We start from the raw sequence: 25,084 nt of genomic DNA on the forward strand, positions 1-25,084 counted from the left end.
ACTGTGATCTCGATCTGCCAAATATGCACTGGCCTGCTTTTGTTTTTTGTTTACGTGGGGCTTCTCAAAGTCTCCCTTGTCCCGGCGGGAGCGCAGGGAATGATGTGAGCAGCCCTTCCCTGTCCTGGTCCCTACATCTCACTGAGCTTTGCTCTCCTGGAGGCAGGTACCAGGCCTGCGTGGCTCTTGGCCACCCAGTTTGTGAGGATTGCTCCAGGAATTGGGCCTTCTCCTCTAAGAGATCTGTGCCGTTTGAGATGGAGCTATTTCCACTCCTCCTCTCTCTCCTCTGTTTTAGAGGCTGCTGTCAGCTGAGGGAGAGGCTTGTTCTCAGTAATACCTTGATAGGTGAAGAAAAAGGAGGTTAGAGAGAGCTGGGATTGTTTTGGGATTGCACTGAGTGTGTGCAGTGGTGTTGGAGATGACTGAGCATTGTTTCACAGCAGAATCCAGCAGTGTCATCTAACCCAGATTATTTCCATCAGGGAGAAATGTTAACAGGAACGGTAAAATCAGTGCTTGCACATCACACTCAATTCCCAGGACAGGCATGTTCCCCCGGGAATTAATAACTACCAAGCAATTATGAAAGCTCATACCTTTCTTTTCCACCTTCCAAGGCAGCTCCATCCACGTGTTCCTGGATTTCCAGCAGGCTCTTAACGTGAGACTCTTACTGCTCTTTGCAGAACTAGATCAGGGCCCTTTTTAGATAATGATGAATGGAGACCAGAGCTATTTAAAAAATTACTTTGCTCTTAGCAAATTAGCGTAACAGATTAATCCCTGCTCGTAATCCCTGGCCCGTTCTCCAGGAGGATGGCACGGAGGAGCGGGGAGGAATTTTGTCTGGTCACTCCCCGCTGCTGTAATTGCTTCCCTTCTGTTCTTCCCCGGCACTCCCGCAGTTCCCTGAGCTCCCAACAGTCCCAAAGGATAGGATTTCCCCTCGGAGGGATCAGATGATTAGCTTATAAATAGCAAATGCCTGCTCAGGCCCTGCTTTCCAGGGGGGTTGGTTCCTGTCTGGTACAGCCTCATCCACACCTCGCGGCCCGGAGCCGAATCCAAGGGACTGGGGATGCTTTCCATGAGGGATGGGGAATTTCTGCACGGGAGGAAACCGAGGTGCTTCAGCTTTGCAGCCAGAGCCTCAGAGGTCGGGGTGGCTTGGAGGGCTCTGGCAGCAGCAGTGCACCGTCGTGCTGGGTTCCCTGGAGCAGCGCCTGGTTTCTCGCCTGCGCGGGGAAATCGGCTCTTTTCCCTGGGAATGGGAGCTGAAATGGAGCTGAGGGCTTGAATCCTGCTTGAAATGAGCCCATTTTCCTGCCAGAGAGCCTGTGCTGCTGCTGGGGAGCCATTGTCTCAAGGCCTGAGCTCTTTGGGCTGCACCTCACCCCTCTTCCCTTCCCTGCCATCTCTTTCCCTCCAACTTTCCTGCATTTACCTCTGGTCTGGCCAGTCCTGTGCTGCTGAGGGTCTGACACACGTGGAGGTTTGGGTCTGTCGGGACTTCCTCGTGCTGAGGGTTGATGTGGAGCCGCCCTTTGCTCTGTCATACCTGGGTTTGCCTCGGAGCTGGAGGAGCCCCTTCCCAGGAGGGATGGGGATTGGACTGTGGGAATAGTTTTGCCTGGGATTTGTTTTGCAGCATCTCTCTGCAGCGATCTGTGCGTGGTGGGCTTGGGAGCAGCATCTGCCGTTCCCAGCAGAGAAAACTTTAGTGGGACAGAGCAACAGCAAACCTAAACAGCACACAGAGCACCCTCAGAGCAGCTCTGCAACAGCAGGGACTTCGTTGTCACTTAGTATTTTGACCGTGTTACTCTTTCTCTGTTGAGAAGCCCTGAAATTTCTTCTTCAAAAGGGAAAAGCTTGCCCAGAACCTATCCCAAGAGAGGAGAGTTGTGTGTCAGTATATTCTGTTTCAACGTGTATCACGTTTCTGGCCTCAGAGGTTTCCTTTTATGTTGTGAGCATTTGTAGGCCCTTTATTCCCTTCAGTCTCTGATGGAGAGCATTACTGATCTACCTGCCCTCCTGGGTCCTGTTGCTTATCTTCTAGGTGGGGTGTTTGCTCAGCAGGGTGTTTGACACAGCTGATCTCAGGCACTACGTTCCCAGGAAGGTCCCTGGTCCAGCCGTGCACGGTGGAGTTTTGCTTTTGCCAACATTTCTTTTCCTGGGGGACAGAAATACCACAATGGCCCTTGCAAGAGAGTGGGTCTGATCCCCCCACGGAGATGGGAAGGATGGTGATGGGGATTGAGGTTTACCTAAACCTTGGGAATGGGGTTTGCCAGATATAAGGTGGATGGGAATGTTCTGATGGCAAAGTCCAGGTGATATATTGGGTGCCTCTGTCTGAGACTGAACGAGAGCCAAAGCTGGTGCCTTTAGCTGAGGTTGCTGACCACTGTCAGCTCCTCCCCACTTTGGAGGAGCCTGTGCTGGCAGCAGGGACAGAGGCAGACACGAGTCCCAACTTATCTGCTTGGGGGCAAAGTCTTGTAGCTGAACTTAAGCCCAGAATTGCAGCAGGGTGTTCTCTGGAGCTCAGCTTTCTGCCATTTCATGCTGCCTGAGCAGCACTGACTGGGCAACGCAGTCGTTGTGCCTTTTCCAACCTGACCAGTTCTTCACTGCAAAATGAAATTGTGGAATTGCTCTCTGGCAGAATGTGCTCGAACATGGCACTGCTGGTGAGTGACAGCTTTATGGTAAGGACCCTCAAAGCATTTCTACTCTGCAGTCAGTTCAATTGCTTAGACCCTGCCAGCCTTTCCCTGATGGTCCCTGGTGGAGCCCAGGACTGCTCCGAGCGAGGGCTGCAGTTTGCATTGTTCCTTCTGGAAGCTTCAGAGGGTTTTGTTGTTTTGTTTTATTCTAGAAACTTGTTGAAGTAGCCAGCTTTCCCCGAGTGGATGAGTGCCTTGTGGCAATGCAGCATGAATCTATTCAGTTGCCTCTGTTGTTCAGACTGTGCTGCCTGGATTCACAATAAATTTTTTATTTTTTTTTTTTTTTAAATCTTTCAAAATACTCGGCGGAAGTCACTTTATTGCAGGAGCATGACTGGCATGTAGCACTCAGGGCCACCAGTGGGACAGAGCCAGGTGGAATCTGTCCCAGAGTCTTAATGGGAACAGGAGGAGCCTCTGTGCCGTTTAGTATCTCGTTTATGAGGCACCTACACCCAGTCTGGGGAACACTTTGCTGAGGGTACCTGGGGAGAGCCTGGCTGCCTGCCCTGGGGTCATGCCCGTGCTTCCTGCAGCGCCTTGGCTGCCACCACCACCTGGCACCATCGTCACCCAGCGGCCCCTCGTGACCCTGGGTGCTCAGGTGTAGCTTTAGGAGGATGTGAGGAGCCCCGGAATTTTTGCTTCTCACCCCAGTCAGCACCGTTTGGGCTTGTACTCCCTTCTGCTTTCCAGCCACACTGCCCCCCCTTCCTGCTGCCCCTGTGCCAAAGGCACTTCTGCCTTCCTTCCTGGACAGCAGACTGGGTTTTCCAAGGGCTAAAATGTTCTGTTCTTGCTGAAAACTTTGGAGCAAGCCCACGGCATCTGGGCACAGGCCAGAAGGCCTGTGCTGCCCTGGAGGTCAGGCTTGGGGCAGTGGAAATGAGTCTCTTCAGGCACGAGGCTGAAGGCAGATGTGGAGCAGAGCAGCCTGTGTGTGCCAGGGCTGGGACTGGGGGGGGGAAGTCCAGCTGTGGTGTGTTTGGGGGCTTGGTGGGAAGATGCACAGCAAAGTGGGATTTGCTGAGCTCCTCTGGAAGCACCAGAGATTTTGTTCAAGATGCCATTTGTACCACTGAGGGTGCTGTGTCTGCTGTGCATTCCCAGTGACCCGGGGTGTTAAATTTTCCCTCTGGCTGTGCTGAAGTACAGTTCATGTTTTGGAGTCCTCATGACAGCTTTCCTATGCCCTTGGGTAGGTCTGGGCCCTTGTCAGCCCCACATTCCCTCTCCAGTGCTCCTCCAGGGTGACTCCAGGGTTTGTCACGCCTGAGACTTTTATGTCCTCTCGATGTGGGATTTATTTCCTTTGATGCTAAAGTTCAGTGCTGCTTTATTTTTTGAAAGGTGAGGTCCTTATGACTTGGGGAGCTGCTGCTGAGTTCTGGTGTGATGAATGTCTGCCCCTGTGCCTGCCGTGCAGCCAATTCCCTCCAGTCCCAATGGACAGCGGGATGGTTGGGAGCCCTGCAAAGGGATTAACTCTGGCTCCTCTTTCTGGGGTATCAGCTTTTCCTTCTGTGTATTTGGATCCTTTGTGCTCCTAGGCAACGTGCCTGCTTCTTCTCAGTCCTCTGCAAATGCCTCTATCACCTGCATGGGACTGTTCATCACCTGCCTGGAGAGGAAGGGGGGATCTACTGCTTCTAGAAAGTATTTCTCTGTCAGTATTTCTCTGTCAGTATTTCTCTGTCAGTATTTCTCTGTCAGTATTTCTCTGTCAGTATTTCTCTGTCAGGGAGCTCCTGGCTTGTGTTTTTCAGATCCACCCCTTTACAAGAGGTGTCTTCTCTAGGAAAGGAAAGCTCCCAGTGCCCCCTGTTTCTTGCACAGCAGGTGATATCCAGAGGCCATGGATGTGTGTGCAATCCCAGCCAGAGGATGTGGATATAGCAAGAGGGAGTCTGGGCAATGAGAAATCTCACCTTGTTTGCAGCAAGGAAATCCCCGTCTGGACCTGGTTTCCACAAAGTTCCAGGGGCTCTGCCTGCTGCCCCTTTTCCTTTTGCAGGAAGAGGGAATAATACAGTGTCCAGGAAGAGGGACAAGAGCTGAGATCAGCAGTGGCTCTTCACAAAGCAGTTGTAGCCTGGCTGAGCTGATTGATAACCAGGTGATGGGGAATTTTGGTACTGGTGCCAGCTCTGGCACTGCCAACCTCAGTTGGTACTACAGCTCACAGGGTACAGTGCCTTTATAAAGTACTTTTATTTCTAGATTTACGAGTTTTATCATCCCCAGGATAACCCAGTGCTGCATATCCTTCCTGCTCCTGCTCTAGCTCCCACACTGCAGCCCTGCTGAGGGCCTTGGTACCTCTGAACTTGGGCAAGTGAAACTATATTGTGCTCTGAATGTCTGATGTTGATGTGCACTGAGCTTTTGTGTGTGGGTATGGCTGCCCACGGGAAGAGAAAGTCCCTTGATTTCCAAGGGGAAGTGCTGGTTTGTGCTGTGAAGTCCTCGTTTTCCGGGGGGTTTTGAACCTGTGGTGCATTCTTGTTGTTCCTAAAGGGCACATGGTGGCAGGAGCCCAGGAGGTGTTCCTTAGAAGTGCTGTGGTGAGGGAAGGGGTGAGGGAAGGGCTGAGGGAAGAGTCTCCCAGGCATTGGAGGTCGGTGCAGAAACCCCCGAGGGGATCCAAGAGAGAGTCCCAGACGTTCCCCGTGGCTTTGCCACATTGCACCATCTCCCAGGGCAGTGCCAACTGCTCCTCTGCCCGCAGGGGAAACGTCCCCTCCAGCAAAGCTGTTGCTGCAGCAGCTTTGCTCCATGACAGCTCCGTTTCTGCTCCTCAGCTGCCATCCCTGGAGTGGGCGTCTGCCGGGCCTGGTGAGAACAGAGTGGGATTTGGGGGGCAGCATCTTTGGAGGGGTGACCTGGGCACAGCTGGTCTTTGCCATAAACACTCAGTCATGATGCTGACTCTGCTCCTGGGCGATGTTGTGTCCCACAGCCCTTTGGGAGCGTGAGGAACCGTGTTGGAGCTTTGCTGCTTGCTGAAGGCGAGGGATGAGTCTGGTTGCAGAAGGGCTAATTAATGGAGCTGCCTCAGGCTGAGATTTGATGGACTAAGGGAGGAGCAGGGCCTGCAGGGAAACCTCTGCAGGGCTTTGAGATAATAAACGATCAGAACGGAGTGAACAGGCCTGCTGCGGCCTGAAGGATTGGTTGCATCCTTTTTAGTGCCTGTGGCTGACTCACACCCCTGACCATTCCCTCTGGGAGAGACGGTAGCTTCGAGCATCCAAGGTGCTGTGCTCGTTATAGGGCAGCCTGGAGACAGATTGCAGGCTGGGGGAATGGCACAGTACCAGCAGGGAGCCAGCAGGGCTGGATGCACATCCATGGGGGAGTGGATGCCAGGGCTGGGATGTGCTAGCAAACCCTCCCTGGTGTCCCTTGCTCTTGTCAGGCTGGCATGAGGTCATGTCTTACCTACCCCGATCTTTGCTCTTTCCCCTTTCTATAAATTAAAAGTCAATATATTCACAGTCTTCAGGGAGTGCCACCCTTCCCGGTGTGCCAGCAGGGAGATGGATCCCTCTCTGCTGCCTCACGTGTGCATTTCCAAAGGAAAAGACGTGGCCAAGCACCTTTGGATGCTGGATAAGATGATCCTAGACAGAGCCTGTTTTGTTCAGCAAGGAGAGCAAAGGGAGATTATGTTTTTAATATGAAACTCTCGAATGCAGGGGTTCTGTGCAGATCTGGCTCATTAGGAAACTGTGCAGAGCTTTCGTTGCTGCTGCTTAATGAGGTAAAAGAGGAAGTAAAAGTGGGTTTGTGCTGTAAAGTGGACTCACAGTTTTGTTTTATAATAAACCACAGACTTGGTGAAAAGTGACCCCCTCCACCTCCCTTTCTCCTACTGCATCATTCCTTCTTCAATAGGTGTTTTTACTAGAGGAATTCCCAGAAGTATGACAGGAACCGTTCTTCCTGTGAGCTTGTCTTTTATTAAAATACAAGAGGAAGTTCCTTAGACTTCTCCAAAAAGGTTCAATAGGTCTGTAGAAGAGGAAGTCACATTTTCAGCGTGTTTTACTCATGACGAAGCAGCCAAAACCGAAGCCGGAACGAGCAGCGGGTTCCTCTGCTGGAATTCCCTGGGGAGCAGCAGCCCAGTGGGTGGGATCCCACTGCCCTCGTGCTGCTGCTCCTGCTTCCTCCCACCCCCCAAAATCCTACAGCAGAGGGTTGATACTGGAGCCATGGGAGCTGGGAAGTGGGAAGGTGCCTCACCGGGTGCTGTGATTCCAGCTTTCCACTCAGCCTGTTCTGTGGTGCTGGAGCTCGGGGTCTGACCTGTGTGGCAGAGTGTGAGCTGGAGTGGATACACAGCACTGGGGAAAACCTGGGTTTGGCTGGGACTGCCACTGGTTTCAGCAGCCATGGGGTTCCACCTGTGCCAGTCAGTGATGCACTGATGGGAGGAAGGGAACTGCCTCCTATCTGGGCAAAGACGATAAAAACCCCATTGCTTCCTGAGATTTATCTTAAGTAGAGCCAGTCTGATGCATTTCAGTTTTCTCCTAAACCTTTTAGAGGCAGGAATTTGATCCCTAATGAGTGCTCTTCCCTTGGATAACCGTAATAAATCCCAGGCTCTGTTCCTGGCCTTGATAAAACCTCGTGTGAATTGCAGCAGATGAGTATAAATCCTCAGGCTCCTTTCAGTGCCGAGCCCAGCATGTGGCCGCCTTCATCCCCCGTGCTGGTGGAAGCTGGCAGCAGGAAGGGACAGAGTGTGTGAATGTGAGCAGCTCTTGCTGCTAGATAAGCTGGGGACTTGCTATATATATATATCCAATTGCCTTCCCTTCCCTTGGATCGATTGGCTGGGGGTTTCCCTTTCTAAGAGTGCCTTTGGAGCGGCCGGCATGGCCAGAGCTGTTTTTAGCAGCAGTTAAGCTCGTGGTGGAGAGCAGGGATGGGAGCACTTAAGCTCAGCTGAAGTTGCTGACCTGCCCACATCCTTTGAGGTGAGGTTATTAATGAAAGCAGGTCAGTGTGCAAGGCAGTCCCTCCATGGGATTTTCCACTGCCGAAGTACAAAGCATTTTTGCAGGCTCCAGATACCTGGAAATTAAAGACCAGGGGACCTACTTCAACCTTCTTAAACCAATTTGGGTGAAGCAGAATTGTTCAAGGCCAGGTGAGGTATTGCTTGGTTTTGGGAGGGATACCACCCCCAGAAAAGCCTCATGAACAGCAAGTTTCCAAGTTCATTGCCTGGTTGGGAAGAGGAGCAGTGGCAACACAAGCCCTCAGAAGGCTTCTCTCCACAGTGCCAGAAGGATGGAGGGTGTCCAGGCTGTCAACATAACAAACCATCTGGAGGTGCTGCCCACAGACCCAGGGTTTCCATGAGAGCCAACCATGCTCAGGTTGGATATGTAATCCCAACTGAGTTCTTAACTTATTAGTAACAGCTCTCAAGTGTTTCCCTCTCCTCTTGTGGTCTTCTGTATCGTCATGGTAGAAACCTGAGCAGGGACCCATTGCTCCTGGGGAAGGGGGACATGGGAAATTCATTTGATGGTGGCACAATTATGGCAAGTTTTGAAGAGAAGCTGGGTTTCCACCAGGAGTGTTCAGCAGAGATGTGTGTTCCCAGCCCCATTTCAAGGGTTGGACATCGCTGTCAGCACTGCAGATCCTGGTGCAGGATCCACCTCCTTAGGGCAGCTGGTTGTGGGGAGGCTGCTGGGGAAACTGGGCTTGGTTTGGGTGAGCCAAGAGAAGAAATCCTGATGCTTTGTTGTCCTCCCAAACCTGCTGTGGTTTAGTCGTAGCTTTTGCACATATGTGTTTATGTGTGTTACTAAAAAATGCTTTGTTTTATTCCCATAGAAGAAAACTGTTCTTGGAGAAAACAGGCTCTCCTAGAAATTTTGTCTGTTAATGAGGGCACGTGGGCTCTGGCCTGGAGTTCTGGCCAGCAGCACGTGATTCCAGAGTCCAGGAGCTGGAATTGCAGCTGTCACAGGGCTGTGAACCCCAGTACTGTTACAGGACCATTACAGGGCATGTGATCACCTGGAATAACAGCAGTATTTTTTTCTTTCAGACGCTGTTTCTACTGCCTGTTTGTCCCAGTGGGGATCCAGATCCTTGCAGGCAGGTACCAGTTTGGATGCCAGAGGTGTCCAGCTGCCTTTACCAAGGGCTATAGTTCCCCCATCCATCCTGTCCTCTGGCTGCAGGCAGATGCCTCAGAAACCCTAGGAGTCCTAAAGTAATTCCAGATGGGTCTGTTTATGCACCTGTATAAAAGAATAATAGTTATATTTATAAAAACAGCAGGGCTGAAGTTGTGTTGCTGCTGTTTGGTTGAAATTGTTTTAAAATACCCACATGTTGAGTGCAAGGATGTTGCAGGTGGATGCTCCGGAGAGCCCTGAGCTCAGCTGGGAAAAGCTGTTGTGGGGTGGAGAGGGGGAGAGATTTCAGAGCCTTCTGGTGCATTTGGGTCACATATTTCATGTTTTTCTGCAGTCACAAAGATTGCTTTTCAAAGAAAACCACGGCTGTCAGAGACTCCCCAAGCTGACAGGAATTAAAAGGTGAATTCTCCTCATGCATAACGAGATCTGAGTGTTTGCACAGAGAGCAGTTTAGACAGTACTTTTCCAGCCTGGAGACTTGGGATGTGACCTCAGTAGTGCAGGCACCATTTCCTTGAAGCTATTGCTGCTTCCTTCCTGAGACTGAGTTCAGATCAGTGCACGGTGAGGAGAGAGGCACTGCCAGGGCAGGGTGAGAGGGAGCCCAGCACCCACACATCCCTCCCTCCGGGGCTGCAGGACCCCCAGGAGCAGGCAGGAGCCTGGATTGCAGCTGGGATGGGTCCATCTGCACTGCTTTGGGTAGGGACCAGGCAATTGTTTGTACTTGAATAAAGGCTTAATTGTGACTTGAAATGTCCCAACTGCTTTTTAAAAGAAAAGCAAACAAAGCTTGGAGAACAACGGGCTGGAGTTACAGGGGACTTGGGAAATGTTTGCCAAAGCTGTGCTTCCTGTCTCTGTCAAGTGTGATGGTTATGGAGTTCAGCTTGGAGCCTTAGCTTTGAATCCCTTCCCTGCCAGCTCGGGATGAAAGGCCCGGAGGGCAGGGATGGCACGGGGGCAGCGGGGGCTCTCTCGGCCCATGGCTCCTCCATGTGCCCTCGCTGAAATGAATGAGGGGTCTGTCCTGCTCTCTGCTGCTGCCTCGGGCTTCTCCCTGGCTGGGATGGGAAATGAATCAGCACGGCCATGGCAGAGCCTCTGCCAGTCCCTGTTCCCTGCCAGCTCCTTGGGAAGGCGAAGGAGGAGGCAGAGGCTGCCCTGGCAAGGGAGCATCCCCTGTGTGCTGCTGCCACCTGGTGCCACCGGCTGCCCCGGCGCCGGGGCTGTGTCACAGCCTTGGGAAGGGAAGGGAGGTGATCCCGCTCGTGCTCCTGGCTCTGTTTCCTTTGCAGTCGCTGTTTTCCCCTTGAAACTGGGATTTCACTGTCATTAATGTAAAGAGTGGAGTCAGCTGGCAGGCAGGCAGGCTGCTGGAATTAATTATGCTGAAAGCCACTGCAGAGATGGATGGCAGTGCTCGTTAGGGGTCTGGCAAAGCCTTCTCTTCCCTCATTATCCTGTACACCTTGATGGCATCTCGGTGGCACTGCTGGACCCTCCGAGCTGGGGTCTGTCAATCTGCCCATGTACCACCACCTCATAGAATCACAGAATGCCTGGCTTGGAAGGGACCTTAAAGATCATCTTGTTCCATCTTGCACGTGGTATAAACTGTTTTCTGGCTCCTCTGTGTATCCATCTCTCTTGGCTCCTGGCTGAGCGAGAGGTGGCAGAGGAAAGGGTGGGACAGACAGAATGCTGCTGGGGATGTGGTCCTGTGGCTTGGGTGCACCAGAAGGATCTCCCCCTCCCCTGTTTCTTCACTCTTCCGCAAAACAAGTTGTCATTAGACCACTGATGGTGTCCCCAGGCTCAGCTGTCCCCTGACACAGAGGTGACTGGCAGGTCTTTGCTCCAGGTGCATCCTTGGCCCAGCCTATCGAGTTTGGCATTTTTTGAATTCTGGTGGTATTTTCCTCCCCCAAGCTCTGATCTTGTTTGCCCATTTCCCCCTCCAGCTCCCTCCACACCCTCTTCTACATTCTTGCATCCTTCCTTCCAGGGCTGTTTATTCCACCCCCAGCAGTCCTCACTTCTACACCGTTCACTGGCATGACCCCAAACCTGTCTGTACCCCAGTGCTGCTCCTGCCCCAGGGTCCCTACCCCAGTTCAGCTCCTGGTTCACCCCAGTTGCCAGGACACACTGCTCCTTTCCCTGCACCAGGCACATGTTCTCTGGCTTGTCCTCTCACCTCTGGTCCTGTTCTGTCTGTTCTTCCCTGTGACACTACTCCCCTTCCCCCCTATTCTTAATTTCTCCCCTGCCTCTGAATCCCCCCCATGCTGTGTAGTTTCTCCCCTGTTCAAGGCAGAGTTCCCCTCTGCTCCACTCACCCCCTGGGCCTGACATTTTTCCCCATTTCCATGGTAAGTCCCTTGGATGTAGCCCATTCAGAGTGAAGTCCTTCATCTCCTCAGCCTGGAACTGCTGCTGCAAAAACCTTGAACTTGGCAAAATCTCCACATCATTCTCACCCCCCTTGGCCATTTGGGTGGTTTGACTCCCTGGCAGTTGTGCTCCTGAAATCCTGGACTTGCTCTGCCCATTCTCTCCCTTGCTCTGCCGTTCCTTCAGCCCTTCCTTAGGGATTTGCTCTCCCAAGGGAGCTCTGCTTTCCATCCTGCTGTTGCTCTGTGTAACCTTATCCTCACACACACATCCCCCTGCCCTCCTCTGCAGCTGGCACGTGCTTGTTTGTGTCCCCCCCCTGATCCCTGGCTCAGTCACGGGGCTGGATACTCTGTCCCTGTATTCCCTGTGTCACTCCATAACCAAGGCCAGCCTCCAACATCCTCTTGCTCTGGGAATGGGCACGAGGACCAGCACAGCCACCTCTGGATGTGTTTTTGAGGGCCCTTCTCCCATAGGATGGTGCTGTGCAGTCAGGAGCATTCCTGGCTACCCCAGTCCTGCAAATTGCTGCTTTATGTGTCCTGGTCTGAGCTCTTGGGAACAGTCCCATGTTTGAAACCTAGATGTTCCCCCTTGGAATGCAGGTGGAGCCTAATCAGCCTTCAAAGAGGTCTTGGTTGTTTTTAAATATGAAGAAAAACCCCACTTCCAGGGCATTTTAATCGTGGGCTGGCTCTTTGGTTGGACGGCCAGGAAGGGTTTGCAAGCCATGACCTTTTCCTGGTGGCTGTGGGTGAGCCAAGGTGGAATGTGGTGACACCCATGTCCTGCTCCCTGTTGGCCTGAGAATGTCTCCCAGCACCCAGGATGGGTCATGCAGGTGCAGCTCTGCAGTGCCATGGCAGGTACCCCCCTCCCCTGGGACAACTCCTCTTACCCTTCCCACATCTCCCTGGTGGGATAACTTTGGATGTGGGACTCTGTGATCCCGAGTCACTGATCTCCTTGGGAAGAGCAGCTGGAGGTGTGGGATGTGCTGAGGGCACCATGGGCAGCTCTGCTTGCCCAGAACCCTGTGGAGGGGATTTGTGTTTTCAGACCTGGACTAAAATCTAACTGTTTAATCCATTTTAAGTACTCCAAGCAGCAACAAGCACAACTTTTTCCATAAGTTTGATGGAATTTATTCCATTCTGAAACTTCATCTACCAGTAATTGGATTGAGAGCTATACTTGTCAGAGTTGCCCAGAGCTGATATTTTGCATAAATACTTCAGCATATTGAAGGATTTTTTTAATTATTATATTTGGGGTTTAAGCTGCATATCCAAGCTGTTTTTATTTTGGATTACTAGATGGGATTGGTGTTCCTGCTCCAAACATGCTGGCTGAGCTCTGGCCACCCAGAGTCAGCTGTAGCTGTGGTCCCAGCAGTGCTGGGGACAGAAGTGCCACCAATCCATCCCCTCTGCCACCACTACTGTCATATATTATTGCAGCAGACTTTTTGCCTGTCCCTGTGTGAGCAGCTCATGTGGAGGTGTCTGTGGGGTCCTCTAATCTGCAATTCCAGCAGCCCTTCATCCATGGGTAATTCTGCATCTTGGAATTCATCCCTTGCCCCTGGTTAGACCCATAAATTATGATCCCTTCCAGAGCAATCTGAATACTTTGGCAACTTGTCACCATCATCTGGTACTGCTGTGACATTCCTGAGCTCTGGTAGCCTCATCCTTTCTTTTTAGTAGTTATTCAGCAGTAAAAGAGATTTGTTGTTGAAGAGCAGCTGGTCGTGGCCTTCATTAGAAACAGCCCTCAGAACTGTAATTTTGTTTAAAATAACAAAGACCATCCCATACAATCTGCTTTGCATGTAACTGTGGGGTCTGACAATTATATTTTTAGCCTCTAATTAGTCGAGAGGCTTGAGATGACTGTTTCTCTTTCATTTGGGATCACAATAAGGTTAAAAGGGTTCCTGTTTTTTGGGTTTTTTTTTTCCTAACATCCCCTGTTCAATATTGGACTTATTTTTTCCCCTTTAAGTGCGCCAGGACTAACTCTACGATTTTAGCTGAAATTAAAGCAAAACTCTCTGCCTGGGGCAGGAGCTGAGCACAGAGAGCTTCGCTCCAACTGCAAACAATTGCTGCACTTTTATGAGCAATTAAAACCGAGTTTCCCAGCGGGAAGTGAGGAGCTGCCAGGGGCCACCCACCTCGCCTGGGGCACCCACGACACCCCAGGGAACGGCTGGAGCTGTGTCAGGGCAGGCTCAGGTTGGATCTCAGCCAAAGGTTCTCTCCCCAGAGGCTGGTTGGGCACTGCCCAGGCTCCCCAGGGCAGTGGGCACAGCCCCAAGGCTGCCAGAGCTCAGGGAGGGTTTGGCTGATCCTCTGGGGCACAGGGGGGGACTCTTGGGGCTGGGTCTGTGCAGGGCTGAGGGTTGGACTCCGTGGTCCTTTGGGGGTCCCTCCCAACTCAGCACATTCCATGATTCTGTGACACCTCTCTGGCTGCACTGACCAGCTGAAAAGCTGTAACTGCCTTTCCCACCTTTCCAAAGCTCCATGTGTGTGTCTGAAATCCCCCTGTGTGTGATGGGCATCCCCCCTCCCTCCCCCAGGACCTCTGCTCCCCATGGTGTGCTGGCAGGGAGTGCCATTGTTGTTCCATGTTCCCAGCTTGCTGTCGTTAATCAGGTGTGCTGGAGGTGTGGCTTTAAGCTTTTCTCAAAGACTCCTGTAAATCCACAGCTCTGGACTTGCGTGGCACCTTCATGAGATGTGGAGAGGCAGAGAGAGAGGAAACTATTCTCCTGGGTTTTGGATTCTCCTGGGTTTTGGATTCTCCTGGTTTTTGGATTCTCCCGGTTTTTGGCAGCCTGGTTGTTTGTGTGGAGAACTGGGATTTCCAGTGCACCTACGGTTTCTATCCCACCTTGGCTTGGATTGCAGTTGAAGGGAGACCTGGGGGTTTGAGTCCAGAGGTGCTGTTTTTGGGAAAGGACAGTCACTGATGTGTGTGACAGTCTGGCCAGGGCCAAGGCTGAGCATCCTGGAGGAGGACGGGGCCAGCTCTGCAGGCAGAGCTCTGTCCTGGCCAGGCCCAGGCTCTTCCAGCATCTGCAGTGAACTGGGACAGAGGTTTCCAGACCCTGCTCTGGTCCCTGCTGCTCACCAGGAGGGGCAAAGATCCCTGGAGGCCACAGTGTGGTTGTGTAAGGAAGTGTGGTGTGAGTCACATGGCAGGAGGTTGTGGAGGGAACAAATTAAGGGTTTTACAAGTGTTCTCACCTCTGACAGGGCATCATTATCAGAGGGTTTGGCTCCTGGACTGAGAGTTCCAGGGGAGTTACGAGCTGTAAAAGTGCTCGAGTGAAGTGAGTTGTTTTCTCTACTTCCCTCAGCCCGGGTGTGTCAGGTGGCATCGGCCCCCTGGCCCCACCAGCATCATCCTGTGACCCTCCAGAGAGCCATGGGGAGAGCAGTGGGCTCTTGGCCTGGCCGTGGGGGCACAGCAGCATAACAGCATGGGGGTTTGGGGTTTGGGCTGACTTGGGGGTGATGGTTGACAAAAAACTCCACATGAGCTGGCAGCGTTCACTGGCAGCCCAGAAACCCCCGTGCCCTGGGCTGTGTGGGCAGCAGGTGAGGGGGGATTCTGCCCCTCTCTGGTGAGACCCCACCTAGAATACCCTGTACAGTTCTGGTGCCCCCAATATAAGAAGCACGTGGAACTGCTGGAGCAAGTCCAGAGGAGGCCACAGAGTTGATGAGGGGACTGGAGCACCTCCCCTTTGGAGATAGGCTGTTCAGCCTGGGGAGAGCTGGGGGTGTTCAGCCTGGAGAAGAGAAGGTTGTGTGGAGACCTCACAGCTCCTTCCAGGATCTGAAAGGGGCTACAAGAAAGCCAGAGAGGGACTCTGCATCAGGAACTGGAGTATCAGGACAAGGGGGAACGGCTTCCCCCTGCCAGAGGGCAGGGTTAGGTGGGATATTGGGAAGAAATTCTCCCCTGTGAGGGTGGGGAGGCCCTGGCACAGGCTGCCCAGAGAAGCTGTGGCTGCCCCATCCCTGGAAGTGTTCCAGGCCAGGTTGGATGGGGCTTGGAGCAGCCTGGGCTAGTGGAAGGTGTCCCTGTCTGTGACAGTGGGGGTTGGAATGAGATGATCTTTAAGGTCCCTTCCAACCCAAAGCATTCTGTGACTGTGTGATTCCATCTGTGTGTGAAAGGGCATCATTCTCCCTTACTTTCTCTCCAGTTCCATCCTTTCTGTCTTGGCTTTCCCTGTCTCTGGTCTCATTTAATTCCACAGCATCAGCCTCCACCTTGGCACAGCAGGTGCCACCCCCAGCCCATCCCCTGTGACTGAGATTTTAAGGGGAGCTTCTGACCTGGATTTTGGGGGAATCCAACCTCTTTGCATGGGAAACAGACCCTTGAGCTGCTGCCAAACCTGACTTGCACAGGAAAGGTGTTGGTTGCCAGCCCAGAGAGGTGCTGGACAGCAGTGCTGGGTGCTTTGGGCAGCTGCCACCTCCTTCCTGAGGGCTGGAGACCCTTTGGCTGGAAGCCACAGTGGCAGAGCCAGCAGCCAACAGGACACAACAGCCTTTGGAAGGAGGAGTCCTGAAACAGGGGGATGCATCTGGGATGCCAGCACAGGAACATGTGGAAGCACACAAGTGCAGGAGCAGAGCCTGGGCCAGGTGTAATTCGGGTAATGTTGGAGGTCCTTGGTGCTACAAGCAGCACTTGGGGTTTTGTGGTATCTCCTGGCTTTCTTCACCCCATGGATCCTCAGGAGCCCCTTCAGCTCCATCCCTGCTCTGACAGGAGGAGGAAGCCCTTGGGGATGGAAGGGTGACAGCATTCCTGCGGGCTGAGCTCATGCAGAGTCCCCTGCCATGAATTGCCTTTTTCTTGGGCAACTGTGGCTTTCCAGAGGAGCTGGGGGATGGGAGCCAGGAGGAACTTCCTCACACATGACACAGCCAAAGAGTTTCAGTTTCTGGCCATTACCAACTTCTCCTCTGAGGAAGGAACTGAGAAAATGAGGTGGCCATGAGTAATGACTGGATAAATCTGTACCTGCTCTGCAGGAACAGTCCTCGTGTGTCATTCGGTGTTAATAATTCAGATATCTTCAGATGTCCTGAAAAAAGCATATTTAACATTTTACTTCCCTTGCTAATTGTGCTTCTCACCTCACTTGTAAGTCACCTGCTGGCAGTGACTCTCCCAGTGGTGTGGTGGCTGCTGCTCGTTTCTCTGTGAAGTCTTGAGATGTGAGATCATTTCTAAAGAGTGGAAAAAAGGCTTTTATGGTTGAAAAGAGCCAGGCTGATCTGGGTTTGAAGGGTGATATTGCAGTATTTGGCTTTTTCTGTTTTCCTAGGAAGTTTGATTCCCATTGTGGGGTTTTTTTTCATAGTTTCCTGAAACCTGGTGATCTGCTTTTAAATGTAAGGTAATATCATGGCATGGTTTGGGTTGGAGGGACCTTAAAGACCCTTCTGCCATGGGCAGGGACACCTTCTACCAGACCAGGTTGCTCCAAGTTTTGTCCAACCTGACCTTGGACACTTCCAGGGGCAGCCACAGCTTCTCTGGGCAACCTGTGCCAGGGCCTCCCCACCCTCACAGGCAACAATTCCTACCCAGTATCCAATCTCTCCCTGCCCTCTGGCAGTGGGAAGCCATTCCCCCTTTTCCTGTCCCTCCATCCCTTGTCCCAAGTCCCTCTCCAGCTCTCCTGGAGCCCCTTTAGGCCCTGGAAGGGGCTCTCAGCTCTCCCTGGAGCCTTCTCTTCTCCAGGTGAACCCCCCCAGCTCTCCCAGCCTGGCTCCAGAGCAGAGGGGCTCCAGCGCTCGGGGCATCTCCATGGCCCTATAAAGATAATTAAGTATATCAATATATTGCATAAGTTTTGAGTCCTTTCTGACCTCCCATTCCTTTCTCCTGTCCTTTCCTGTCCAGTGCATGGCAGGTTGTGAGCAATGAGCAGAAAGGCCAAGGATAATGATTCCAACCTCAAGCAGGGCAGGAGCTCCTTCCCACAGGGCTCCCGGTGAGACTCGCATTCCAACCCTGAATCCTTGATTCACCTTGGTCTTGTGGGGTGGAGGTGTCAAACCTCACCTTATTCTGGACTGGGAAGGAAATTCCTGAGTAAGGGAAAGCCTTGGGCAGGTATTCAGAAGCTCTTTTGTAGCTGACACAATTCCTCAGTGGTGGAAGGAGGGGGATGCTCAGCCTGGGGTGTGCTGTGTGGGAGGTTTAGACACTCCCCAGTTGCACATTTGTTGGCATTTGTATTTCATCTAAGGAGGAGAGAGGTTAAAATTAATGGTGGCAAAAATTACCAAAGTCCTTGAGTGTTCTTGAAGCTTTGGCGTGCAAAAATCAGGTTTGGTTGGTGAGCTCTGAGCCATCCTCAAGCTGCACCTGAATACTGAACATCCCTGCTTAAACCATTGTACTTAATGAACATTGGGACATGTGCAGAATTACAGAATCCCCTAAGGTTGGAAGGAACCTTAAAGCTCATCTCATTCCACCCCCTGCCATGGGCAGGGTCACCTTCCACTAGCCCAGGTTGCTCCAAGCCACGTCCAGCCTGGCCCCTGAGTGGGGCTGGAAGAGCAGAGCTGAGGCAGAGTGAGAGAGATGCTGGTGATCAAATGATCCCATATTGGAGAGAGCTTCCTCAGTGGAGCTTCCAGGATCACCCATGGGACTGTCTGATCCTATTGGAAAGGATTTTCTTGGAGCAGGACCTCTTTTAAGTCTTGCTGCTTGGCTTTTCCCCTCCCAGAAATGCCTCCTGTGGCCTGTGAGCGGGGGCAAAGCTGGCAGAAGGGGCTGCTGGTTTTTCATGGCACTGGCAGGACTGGATTTTAGAGGTGATTTCCTCCCCAGGTCCACAGCAATCTTCTCAAAAGTTCTTTAAGAAGGATCCTCTCCAGGTCCTTGAACCACAATGGCCAAGCCTGTCTTCCTTCAGCTCCCTCCCATGTTCCCGAGGTGTGGGTTTTGTACCTGTACCTGTGATGGGTGATGAGTCTTGTGTGCTGTGTTAGTGGCTGTCCTAAAGGATTTGGTGTGTCCCCTGTGATACTGAATCTGATTTCCAGCAGCTCTTGGAAAGGGCATGAACTGAAGGACAGCAGGGATAGGTACAGGGCACTGGCCATGGGGGAATCTTGATTTTTTTCCCCCTCTGTGTTCATACTGGAGTACCATTCCTGTAAACTAAACTTCTGGACTAATTTCCTTTCTAAACTCAATTCCTGTAAACTCAGCTTCTGCTCTGGGTTGTCTCCTCTTTGCTGCAGGTGAGACTTGTGGAGGAACAAGAAGAGACTGAGCTGTGATTGAACCAGGAAAGGTTGGACGGTGTCTGAGGATGGTGAGTCGATATCCTATTTCCTCTCTAAAGAAAGACACTGAGGGGCTGGGAGTGTGTACAGGGAAGGGAACGGAGCTGGGGAAGGGGCTGGAGCAGCAGGAGCAGCTGAGGGAGCTGGGGGGGCTCAGCCTGGAGAAAAGGAGGCTCAGGGGGGACCTTCTGGCTCTGCAACCCCCTGACAGGAGGGGGGAGCCGGGGGGGGTCGGGCTCTGCTCCCAGGGAACAAGGGACAGGAGGAGAGGGAACGGCCTCCAGCTGTGCCAGGGGAGGGTCAGGTTGGACATCAGGGAAATTTTCTTCACAGAAAGTGTGGTCAGGCCCTGGCCCAGCTGCCCAGGGCAGTGGTGGAGTCCCCATCCCTGGAGGGGTTTAACAGACACGTGGATGTGGCACTTGGGGACATGGGTTAGTGGTGGCCTTGGCAATTGGACTCGATGATCTTGGAGGGCTTTTTCAACCCGAATGATTCCATGATTCCAGTCTGCCTCTGTCCTCTGTGGGTGGTCTGTTTCTCTGTGTGTCCAAATATTGTATTGCTGCTAAATGCATGAGAAGAAACGCAAGAATGAACAAGAAGAGTGCTATAGTATTGTGTATTATATATAATAACATAACACAGAGAGCTTTTATCACTGTCAGCAAGATGATGTTGACAGGATACATTTACCCCTAAACCTGTTGTTGGAATAGATTGGGGAAAAAAGGAAGTAAGACTAGAAACCTCTCCTGTCTCCCTGGACTAGTGACATTTGTGGCTTATGATTTATTTTTACTTTAAAACTTATTGCTGTGGTTTCTCATTGTGTTCCTCTGTCACCTCTCAGTGAAGGATTTAACACCATGTTAATAACAGCTCTGGTGCCACCAAAGTAGCAGAAATTTCACAAGAATTAGTCACAGAAAAATGTGGTAGAAAAGAATCTGAACCCCAGCCAAAGCAGCCAGATTGCTGATAAACTCGGATAAAGGGCCTCTAATGCCTCCAGCAAGAAATAACCCAAAATACGAGGGATCTGCTGGGAGGAAAAAAAAGCTGGAGACTGGGAATGTTGAAAGATAATATGCTGAGAGTGCCCTGAGGGTGGTAGTTTGAAGAGGGGTGATCTGCATGTGGGGCCGTGGGTGGGCAGAGCCTGAGTTTGCTGCAGTGACATGGATTAGCATCAGCTTCTTTGTGCTCCCACTGCCAGGAGCGTGTTGTCGTGGGGGAATGAGTGCTGAGGAGAACAGCAGAGACACTCAGAGGGCTGGAAATTCCAATTGAGGACATGAAAATTTAGGTTAAACATGTTAAAAAAAAAAAAAAAGGGATAAAAATCTGGCAGAGTGCTCGAGGAAATCGTGACATCTCCTGAGGGATTGTCCCCCACGTGTTCTGTTAACAACTGGAATAGGAAAGGAAACATGCTCTCTGCATTACTTGAACTCTCAGCTCTAGTAGTTACACACGCAGCATTTTTGGGGTAGTCCCTATCCTTTGCTCCCTGGTTTTGCCTCAGGATCTCCTGTGCTTCCTGTTGGAAGAGCTGCAGGATGAGGAACTTTCTCGGGGATGGAGAGGTGAAAGTAACACCTCCATCATAACCTGGTAAAGGATCTTACACTTCCCCTTGGAACTACCCTGGTGTCACATTGGAGGTGTAAAACCCAACAGCTTCTCTGGGGGTGAGAGGGATGCAGATGTATCCAGATATGAATGGGAAAAAAACCTGAATAAACACATGGAAAATGCATCAAAACGCCCTCCAGGTAACGTGGAGAAGGCCAGGCTGGTCAGACACCCACTGACAGGACCACCAGTGGTTGCTGCAGGGGGAACATGGCTCAGGTGTGTGCCCTCACCTGTCAGGTCCTGCAGGATCTTGGTAATCCAGAAACAATGCACTGATGTTTTACGAGCCCTTGGTAGGTTTTTCATCTGTGAATTCATCAGGCTTTTCAAAACCAAGACGTTGCAGCAGCAACCCGGTGTGTCAGAGCTGTGCCAGCCGTGTTTTGGAACCTGCCCCGTGTTGTTTTGGTTGGTCCCCAGTTCTTGTAAAGGGAATAACAGTAAAGTGTGGGGCTGCCTGGGGGCACCTCCTGCCCCTCAGCATTTTCAGTCCCCTTAGACATTCACATTCTTTCTTACATACATATTTTACATTCCCCTTAGACATCTGAAGAGCTCTAGTCTTTTAAATTCTCTGTAGCAAAGCCACTTTTGTCCTCGTCGCCCCTCCCTGGAGCTCTGTGTTTTTTTGGGGTGCACAGACTGGAACTTCAGACCTATTATTCTTTTTCCTGTGTTCCTTTCCTGTGTCTGGGTAGATCTTATCCTGACCTGGCCTTGCCCACCCTTAGGTGTAACCACAGCTTGGTTTCTTCTAGACAAGAGGATTTTCTGCTCCTCATGAGCACCTGAAAGATACCCTTTCAAAGGCCTTTCTGAAAAGGATTTAGGGCTTTTTCATGTTTTATTAAAATGTTCCTTCGATTTAAAAACAAAAAAAATCATTATTTTCTCTTGGGGGAAAAAAATCCCACGGAAACCCCACAACTCCCCTCCTCACCCACCATTTTGGGAAGGGACTTACAGGCTTTTTGTCTCCCATGGCAAGGGAGAGAAAATGGCTTGCAATTGTGAGCTGGAGAAATAAGCACTTGCCTCCACCTACTTACCTGAGCCTCTGTCAGCAGCTGAAGGCAAAGAGAGCTGCTGTAAACCCCTGACAGCCTCCTTGGAGTCCTTCTGGGACCTCTCCAGAAGGCTGTGACTCCCAAGTTAAACACAGGGAAGGCTGGAGGTGGGTTGCTGCTTAATGGATGCTCCAGAATGTTGTCTGCTCACCCCGGGGTGCTTTGGGGCTGGAGCTCTCCAGGGCTGGTGGAAATCCTGTTCCCTGCAGGCCCGCTGAGTGCTTCCTGAATTCCCTGTGATCACTGCAGGCAGAGGGCACAGCACCAGTGCCCCCTAGTTAGCAAGGGCATGCCCAGAGGCTTCTCCCTGACTCAGCAGCAGCCCAGATGTGGCTCAGCAGCTGCTCTGCCCTTTCTGCTGCACAGATGTTTGGGCGAGTGTCAGTTCAGAGGTGGGATTGCAAGACTCTTCCTGCTGTTCCCCAGAGACCAGCTGTGATGGGAATGACCTTGAAGACCACACTAGTGCTGGTTTAATCCTTAACTCTGGCCAATGGAGCCCTGGTACCTTAATACATTACTTAAAACTCCCCTGGCAGGTACGTTAGTGCAGGTGCTGCTCTGCTCGGTGCTCAGCTCTCACTGCATGTACAGCTCCCATGGCAGCATTCCCTCTTTTTATTGCTGGGAATACTGGGAAGGTAAACATCTGAGTTTCCATGACGGTTCTTACCCTTTGGAGGGGCCCATGACTTTTCCCAGGTGGGGGTTTGCAGCTCAGCCCTCCCTTGTTCCCTCTTGAGGTGCGTGGAGTCGACAGCCCGTGACTTCTGCCCTTTTGTCCCTCTTCTCAAAGGTTTCCTTCTCCATATTCTGTTCCGTGCTCACCTCTGGGCAAATTCCTGAGCAAATACTAAATGCAGTATTACAGATCTGTAAGCTCTTCTGTCATCCTGGGAAGATGAAAAGACGACAACTCACCATCCCAGTCCTGATTTATGGGCTATAAACCAGCAACTTCTCTTTGCACAGGTTCAGGGGTTTATTTCTGGGAGGCCACCTCAGTGGCTCAGCAGCCTTTTAGTTCATCCTTAGGCTTTGAGGAAATGAACTATTCTTGTAGGGGGTACCCAAAACAAAGATGCCCTTCATGCAACAGAAGTAGGGGAGGCAGAACAAGAAGTCCCTTTGGCCACAGCTCGTCAGCTCCCTGCATCAGTTTATGGAGAGAGAGAGAAATCCGTGTCTGAGTGCAGTTCATCTCATCCCAGTGCAGGCACCTGCCAAGCAGGAAGAGGAGAAATTTTAAATTCTAGGATGAGATAAATGATACGAGTCTCTCCCTCCCCCTCCTTACCTGAAAAAAAAAGATCTAGATGACCAGTTCCTACCTTGATCTTCATCCAAAACAAATATTCAGACCTGGAAGGATCTAAACTGGAGTACCCTGATGGCCCCTCTGCTGCCAGAGCCCCCGGCTGTCAAGCAGAGCTGCCCTGGCTGTTTTTGTCTTGCTTCTCGTGTCCTGGAAGTCCCTTCCCAGGGCAGTCAGCTCCTCCTGCCAATTTTCCTGTCAGAGTTCTCCAGCTGGAGGCAGATCAGGGCGGTCTGGGCAGTGGATGTGCTCCCAGGGACAGGGCTGTGCATTCGGATCCCTGCCATCCCTTGCCCTCCCTCCTCTCTGTCTGCAGGATGCACTGTGCTGGGGGGATGAAAAGCCCACCCTTATTCTGTAGAAGGGATAGATGTGGTGCCTTCTGCCCAAGGAAATAATTTTACAGTAATTTTATTTGTGGCACCAACAATAAATGGAGGATAAAGCCATGTCAGGGTCGGGAAGGGTGTCCCTGCCCACAGAAGTCTGAGTCAGGTGTGGTGACACCTCCCTGCAGTGGATGTGACCGGTCTGCCTCTTGGAATCATGGAATGGTTTGGGATGGAAGGGACTTTAAAGATTGTCTGGTTCTCCCCTGCCTCCACCTTCCACTAGCCCAGGTTCCAACCTGGCCTTGGACACTTCCAGGGATGGGGCAGCCAGAGGTGACCTGGCAGGGTGGGAATTACCTGCTCCCTGACCCCCACCCATTCCCAAACCTGTGGAATGCTGGGCCAGCCATTGGCAAAATGATTCATTTAAGGTGTTGACTGGCTCCAGGTCACGAGAGAGATTTCAGCATCTCTGTGCCTGTCCCCTGCTCCCAGTACAGATTCCCTGGGCACGTGGGACCAGATGGCAGCTCACCCCTGTGAAGCCCATGCTGCAGGCTGGGCTCCTGGTGCATGCAGGCATGTTTCCACAGGGAATATCATCTCCCTTGGAGGCTGCAGGATGGCCCCTTGAATGCCAGTCCTGTCTTTGCCAAGCTCTGTGTTATCTCCGAGCCTCTAAATCCCTTTGGGGACCCTCAGGAGAGGTTGCAAGCTGTTTACCTGCAGGGTGGGAGCAGAGGTGCCCAGAGGGGTGGGAAGAGCAGCACAGGAACACTGTGCAGTACTAGTGAGAGGGAAAAGGGTTAATCCCTACCAACTGCCTAGGTTATATTCAGCTCTGATTCCTCAGAGCCGAGGAACCTTTTGGATTGTTGTGGCTGGGAGATGATGAGGGAGGTTTCTCTCTGCCTGCATGAACACACACATGCACAAGGAGGAGCCCAGTTGTGTGAAAATAACCTTCTCTTCCTCGGTGATTCGTGATAGTGGAGCAGAACTCAGCTGCTCAGCCAGGGAGGCATCCGAGGTGGCATTTAGGAAATCCCTGTGGCTAAGCCAGCTCAGGAGGCTGGGGCACTCTGCGGTCCCGTGCTGGGCCACCCCAGCTGCCCAGCACCACTCCTGGCCTTGCCTGGGTCACTGGAGGGGAAAGGAGGGCAGGTATTTTGGGAACTGTTGAAGGAAGTGAAAGCAGAGTCTGAATCCAGTTCCTCCTGAAACTCTGTCAAACCACTGAACTGCAGGGCAAGATCTGCTTCTGCTCTGCTCCAGGCTCAGCACTCGGGCAGAAGTTTCTAAGCCATGTGTGAATCTTTTTCTAATGCTAAAAGTACAAAAATACTTCAGTGAAAGCAGAAGCAGTTCTATTTGTGGGCGTTCAGGTCGGCTTAGGTTGGAAATTCAAAGTCCTGCTCTGACCAGCAGCCCTTTAACTCGGCGCAGCTGCGGCTTAGGGGGGTTACAAAGGTCCTTCTGCAACTCGAGCTGCAAACAGGCCCCATGCCAGGCCCTGAACTGAGCCTTGGTCCTAAAAATCTTGCCATGGGTCAGAGCAGACTCTTACCTGCCTTGTCCATGGTTTTGTGTGTTATAAACACTGGTCATGTGTTGTCTGCTCTCAATAACAATGTATGCTCGAACTCTGCCCGAGAGACTCCTGTGCTTCAGCTGTTCCCCAGGCCTGCTGTGCTGCTTTTCCCTTGATACATGTTAGGAAAAAGAATAAATATTGACTTTACAGTGTTTATAGCTCTACTTTCTCTCCGGTATAAAAGGTTTCTTCCACCTTCTGCTGCTCTGCTTGCTCAGCACACCTCTGACATTCCCCTCAGAGAACCTGCAGGGAGCAGGGCACCTCCCCTGCCACTCACATTTGGCCCAGACAAATCCATAACCTCATCCTTAACCCTCTGTTCTCATCCATAACTCTCTGTCCTCATCCATATCCCTCTACTCTCCTTGTGTTTTGGTTTGTGGGTGCCAGCTTGAGTTGGGTGCCCCTGAGGATGGGCAGTGCCTGATGTTCACCCACCCCACTCCATGTAAATGTTGGAGTGGGACAGAGC

At 51.8% G+C, this 25,084-nt stretch overlaps 1 protein-coding gene across 3 annotated transcripts in view; it reads left to right on the forward strand.

Moving 5' to 3' along the window:
- Positions 1-25,084, forward strand: part of MTMR4 (myotubularin related protein 4) — a 57,274-nt gene that overhangs the window by 1,929 nt on the left and 30,261 nt on the right. For 2 of the 3 annotated variants that reach the window (XM_051809517.1, XM_051809518.1), the window contains exon 2: positions 18,616-18,689. In XM_051809517.1, coding sequence (XP_051665477.1) covers positions 18,687-18,689 — 3 coding nt within the window. In that variant the 5' untranslated portion in view covers positions 18,616-18,686. Of the gene's footprint in view, positions 1-2,441; positions 2,703-18,615; positions 18,690-25,084 lie in introns of those variants that run through there. The other variant, XM_051809519.1, reaches the window with a different exon arrangement.

This window comes from Manacus candei, unplaced genomic scaffold (assembly GCF_025592945.1).
Source record: "Manacus candei isolate 608988 ecotype Guabito, Panama unplaced genomic scaffold, ASM2559294v1 h1tg000076l, whole genome shotgun sequence".
NCBI lineage: Eukaryota > Metazoa > Chordata > Aves > Passeriformes > Pipridae > Manacus > Manacus candei.